This window comes from Poecilia formosa, unplaced genomic scaffold, assembly GCF_000485575.1.
Source record: "Poecilia formosa unplaced genomic scaffold, Poecilia_formosa-5.1.2 Scaffold141, whole genome shotgun sequence".
Taxonomy (NCBI): domain Eukaryota; kingdom Metazoa; phylum Chordata; class Actinopteri; order Cyprinodontiformes; family Poeciliidae; genus Poecilia; species Poecilia formosa.
The window spans coordinates 1,629,849-1,635,660 of record NW_006800080.1 but is presented as its reverse complement, the minus strand read 5'-3'; the positions used below and the strand labels follow the sequence as shown (position 1 = coordinate 1,635,660).

The window sequence follows — 5,812 nt, the reverse complement described above, 5'->3', positions numbered from 1 at the left end:
TTTAAATGGACTAACCTTAAAATTAGGAACATGTTAAATATATTGTTGAATGGTTCTGTCATTTAAAATGTTAGTAATCTGCAGCAGAAACTGACCATTAGATGGTGCTGTGTTTTCAAACACTGAGTCAGAAATATCCTCTTAGTCAATTTGGGCTCCAGCATCTGACAGGCATTGCTAAGCAAAACAACATCCAAGCCCTGAAATTACTGATGAATAAAACTGCAGCAGTTAAAATTTTAATAAAATAAATAAAAAATGTTATTAAATGATTTTTTGATCGTTGACTGTCTTAATGAATGTCAGTCAAATTTCAAGTTTTATTTTCAGAATTTCAGAAGCAGAGAGTCGAGTGAAGATACTACAATTGGATGATAAATTTATGGAGTACATTTATAAATTCACCAGCCTTTGAAGAAAGTGGTAAATATCCTGAGAAAGATTGGCTAATTTCAAGAAAAATTAAAAGCTTCATTAATGATAATCTGTTTGCAGAACCTCTGTATATTGTTGTTGTGAAAGAGTGATACTGCTGTCAGATTGTCATGATTATATGGCTGGCAATAATTTTCAGGAAAGACGCCTCCTGTTAACCATCCCACGGTGTAAGTGTGACGCTCGGACAACAAGACAAGAAGGAAGCGGGGGTTGTACCGTCAAACCGTCAGTTCCCAAAACCACAGACAAAGAAAACTTGTAAAACTGTATGCGAGGAGCTTGTAAAAGCTCTGTACTTTTTACCACGTTTTAGAACATGGGAGGGTTAAATGATGCATTATTCAATTACACATGCAGAAACATTTACTTGTACCATAATGATGGACGACGTTCCTCAGTAATGCTAAGTTTCTTTTTATTCTAGGGATCCATAGTAAAGAGATGTCCTGTAGGAGCAACGCTGCAGAAGCCATTGATTGTAAGTAGTATTTATGAATGCAGTGGATTATTGAAACTCACCTCATGTACCCACTTATCAAGCTCTTTTCACTTCACAGCTGATGATGATTTAGATTCAGAAAGGTCAGCCCCCAAACCTGTGCAGCCCCATAAAGACCCTCTGCTGCAGCTGGTGTCCCTGCAGAAAGCGTCTGGCAGCTGGATGCTTGATGAAGATCTGGCTGCTGTGCTGGGAAAGACCAAAGAGGAGGTGGAAAAGGCAAAACCAGAATTGGTGGGTTGTAGTCTAAAATAATAATAATAATAAAAAAAATTGTATGATGTAAATATTAAATAGGGTTTTTTGTATAATAATAATAATAATAATAATAATAATAATGATAATATGAATGATAATAATAACAAAAATTAACATTGAAGGTTGCAAAGAGGGGAGTTTAACTAGAAGCAGGGTTAACACCGACTTCCAGTCCATCTGTCCAATTAGCCTAACATGCATATTTTCACACTGAAATCCATAGAACACAGAGAGAACACACATATACTTAGGGAGAACATGAAGGAGCCTCACAGAAAGACCCTTTAGTGAATTTAAACCCAGAACTAAGACCACACACATACTTAGGAACAGATACTTAGTAACTGCTGATCTCCAAGTAGTCAGTGAGATACTTCCTAGTGCCGCCTCAGTGAAGGAAAGCTGCTGTATAACATCTCTTCTATTCGTTGTCCTGTTTCATCTCTCTGTGTTTCATTAGGTCAACAATGAAGTGTGGGCCTCCATTCTGGCTCTGATTTGGCTTCATGCTTTTAAGATGGATGCAAAGGAGGAGTGGGAGCTTCTGTCTATGAAGGCTGCATCATGGATTAAAGCTCAGAACGGTAACATACATAATCACCAGGGAACTCCTGTTTTTAAGTGTGTATTAAAACAGAAGTTAAACTGGATGCAAAAATAACATTGGTGAATCTTTTCTTTCCTTCAGCTCCATGTGTGTCAGAGTGTGTTGAAGCTGGAAATAAACTGTTGGGTTGCAGCGTGAAGAAAGAAGCTCTGAGCCTCTGAGGTTTTCCATGAACAGCCTTCACCTTTACTATGGCAACTATGCTGCATTTGTTGAGGATGTAATAGTTCATTGCTGTTCTTTCTGTGTTTAGTTATAATGTTCAGCCTTTCTATGCTTTAAGCAGTTTTAAAAAGCAAAGACACCAAAGATGTGTAAATATTAGTTAAATGGTGATTTTGTAACTAACTCACAAGCTGGTTTTCTGGACCAGTTGCAGTCAGNCTCTGATTTGGCTTCATGCTTTTAAGATGGATGCAAAGGAGGAGTGGGAGCTTCTGTCTATGAAGGCTGCATCATGGATTAAAGCTCAGAACGGTAACATACATAATCACCAGGGAACTCCTGTTTTTAAGTGTGTATTAAAACAGAAGTTAAACTGGATGCAAAAATAACATCGGTGATTTTTTTCTTTCCTTCAGCTCCATGTGTGTCAGAGTGTGTTGAAGCTGGAAATAAACTGTTGGGTTGCAGCGTGAAGAAAGAAGCTCTGAGCCTCTGAGGTTTTCCATGAACAGCCTTCAGCTTTACTATGGAAACTATGCTGGATTTGTTGAGGATGTAATAGTTCATTGCTGTTCTTTCTGTGTTTAGTTATAATGTTCAGCTTTTCTATGCTTTAAGCAGTTTTAAAAAGCAAAGACACCAAAGATGTGTAAATATTAGTTAAATGGTGATTTTGTAACTAACTCATAAGCTGGTTTTCTGGACCAGTTGCAGTCAGGTTTATTTGTAATGTACATCTTGTCAAATAAAGCACTGTACTTTTGAATTATGAGTAACAATTTGTCCAAATTGAGTTTTGGCTTTAATTCAGTGAAATAACTCCAGGTTGGCAGCAGAGCCAGAATGGGTACTCGGGTAAAGAAGTGTTATTTCAAAATATTGTTAGAATATTGCAATAAAATCACTCCCAGAGAGTACATTTTTTCTAAAACCTATTTACCATCAAACTCTGACATAATCCTATTAGAATGTCAGTAAAAGTGATGGAATTTGAGAGGAAGATTTGTTGAAACCTTGATGATTTGTTGTCTTTTTAGTCAAACTTTTAACAATAGAAACATGAATCATTTGATGAGGCAATTTCACGCAGTTGAAAATAAACCATTGATTCTTTTATTAATAATTTAAACATGAAGCCAACTCTGAAAGTCATTCTAATATCCACAAACTTCACATTAAAAGAATGTTCAAAACTCTCAAAATGAGTATCGCAACCCCCACCCCCCCCCAAAAAAAACTATTCAAATCATACTTTTAGCTGGGAAACTAAATTTTGGGATACATTTACTGTTTAACTTCGATTGCTTTTGTTTAGGTAGGAAAAAACAGACGGAATCCTGTAAATATATTTTAGTAGCGCCACCTAGTGGTAAGTTTCTTTACCCATCAAGTTGTATCCCACTCGTCTTTCAGTGATGAAAGAAAATTCTGCTGAAACCTAAAAGTCCAAGACTTGTTTTTAATTTAATCTTTTTATTATTATTAAGTTAGTATCTACAGACTTTATGCACATTAAAGGCATAGGTACACTTTTTAAATCTAATGTAAATCTGACCTCAGTGTGCTACTGTCCATGGTGCTGAAAAGTCAAATTTACATTGTTCTTGGCTGACAAAATTACTGAAAAAATAAATGTTTTTAGTATTGTATATACACTGGAGAAGACACTTTCAATGGTATTGATTGTCTTTTAGTGACTGGTGACATTTGTCAATGTTCAAAATTGGTTTATCCTCCTCTGTGATACATGCATAAATTCAAACAAAGAGGTTTAAGAACTATAACAAATAAAGGAAAGCAACACATGAGAAAAACAAAAATTTGAATNCCTCTCAAATGAGTCAATTTTACATTGTTATTGGCTGACAAAATTACTGCAAAAATAAATGGTTTCAGTATTGTATATACACTGGAGAAGACACTTTCAATTGTATTGATTGTCTTTTAGTGACTGGTGACATTTGTCAATGTTCAAAATTGGTTTAACCTCCGCTGTGATACATGCATAAATTCAAACAGAGGTTTAAGAACTATAACAAATAAAGGAAAGCAACACATGAGAAAAACAAAAAATTTGAATTAAAAACCAAAAGAAAAAAAAAACATGCCTGAGATGGAGCAACAGAGACTGCAAGAGGTAGAAAGCAAGAAGAAAAAGGAGCAAGCAGTCACAGGAAGTGATGGATCTTCTCTTACCCTCTTCGGTGGAGACAACAGCCACTCAATCTCTGAAACGCAAACACATGAGCACAAAGGCCCAGAGGAAAGGCTTTGGGTCTTGATGCCTAGCAAAGGCATTTTTAGTATTAAATAAATAAATCTTACCCAAAGTGAAACACTGAGTCAATCAACAATGAATCAAAATGCGTATTGATTATTATTTTTATTAAGAAATTATGCAAACAATATGAGCAATGACTCCTCTGACTAGTCCAGGAAAGTGAAAACAAAAAGATGAAAGTATATCGCTTTTAATATCCACCATCCTTCTACAAAGAGGGGAAGAAAGGGAAGTATCCCGTTTCAGTTTAGTTCACAATTCTGGTACTTGCACCTGCAGACTGTGACCTTAGACCAGTGGTCCCCAAACTTTTTCCAGTGAGGGCCACATAACTTTTCCCTTCTCTGGTGGGGCTCATTTTGAAGTATAAGTTGCTACTTACAGGCATTGCTTAGAAGAATTCAACCTGGAATGCGGCGTTCATAACAAACACCTGTGTTCACCTGCTCTACCGCTAGCAAACAACCGTACTGATTAAACATAAAAGTCAAGCAGTTCCCTAAAAGTCCAACAGATGGCAGCAATGCGCCATTCAAAACAAAACACCCACAGTTTACAGGACACACTTCCTGCTAAAGAGCCCCCTGGTCGTTGAAGAAAAATCCACATATAAACCGGAAAATACAATAAATGAAAAAAAAATTTGAATGCTCTATTGTTCAGGGGGCCGGACCAAATGTGGAGGCGGGCCCGCGGGCCATAGCTTGGGGACCCCTGCCTTAGACGGTTCAACCCAAGTACAGAGGAAAACAATTAACTTGTTATCTTCTATCTTCCCAGCAAAGTTGTGTTTTCTCGTAAATAATCAACCATATCATCCTGATGCTTCTGTTTCTCTTGAATTAGTCCTGTAAAGTTGTTGTTTAATAAGCTATGTATCAACTACATCAATACGATGTTCAATCAGATGTGTACAGGATAGAACACCTGCAATTTAATTAAGGTGTCCTCTATTTTAGGGTTAAAGGAGAGGGGACTCTATAGTGAGACTTGAACACTATTGAGTGTTCAAGTCTCAATAGTGTTCAATAGTGAGGAACTGTGGCTCTAGTTCCTCCGATAACTAGAGCCACAGAGATGCCCAAGAAGAAGCCCATCTTCATGTTCCTCACATCCTCCTCCAGATCGGTGGAGAAGCCATGGAAGTCTGGATTCTTGGCGAACGGGCTGACCTCGCCGTGTCCAGTCTCACATGATATAGTGAGACTTGAACACTATTGAGAGTTTTTGAAGCATTGCATTCATTCAGTGAATGCCACACATCAATTTGGAAGTGTTCACTCACCTCCTACAGAGTTGAATTTAACACTTTGAAAGTGTCTATATTGGTCCACTCTGGATGGTGTAGAAATTACACTTTTGACAGTGTTATTTGTGATAAAGTTGAATCAACACTCACAGTAGTTGAAACACACCAGTGTTGACTTACTCAACACTGGTGTATTTTGTCAAAAGTTAACACTATGGATGTGTTAATCTAACATGATTTTGTGTAAATTATGATAATTGAATGCAAAGTTGACATTTTTAATGGAGTTTCAATGCAACATTTAGAGCAACTTTG

The 5,812-nt window shown here is 36.9% G+C and overlaps 1 protein-coding gene and 1 long non-coding RNA gene across 2 annotated transcripts in view; both read left to right on the top strand.

The window, feature by feature from the left end:
* The window catches only part of LOC103145398 (von Willebrand factor A domain-containing protein 5A-like), an 8,643-nt gene extending 6,471 nt beyond the window's left edge, over positions 1 to 2,172 (top strand). The window contains exons 13-16 of the mRNA XM_016676728.1: positions 863 to 916; positions 996 to 1,171; positions 1,656 to 1,779; positions 1,884 to 2,172. Of these exons, the coding sequence (XP_016532214.1) occupies positions 863 to 916; positions 996 to 1,171; positions 1,656 to 1,779; positions 1,884 to 1,963 (434 nt within the window). The 3' untranslated portion in view covers positions 1,964 to 2,172. The remainder of the gene's footprint in view (positions 1 to 862; positions 917 to 995; positions 1,172 to 1,655; positions 1,780 to 1,883) is intronic.
* A 14-nt stretch (positions 2,173 to 2,186) lies between these two features.
* Positions 2,187 to 2,740, top strand: LOC103145389 (uncharacterized). The gene is made up of 2 exons (XR_477021.2): positions 2,187 to 2,279; positions 2,384 to 2,740. It is a non-coding gene; the product is annotated as an uncharacterized LOC103145389 (long non-coding RNA).
* Positions 2,741 to 5,812: the final 3,072 nt, after the last annotated feature.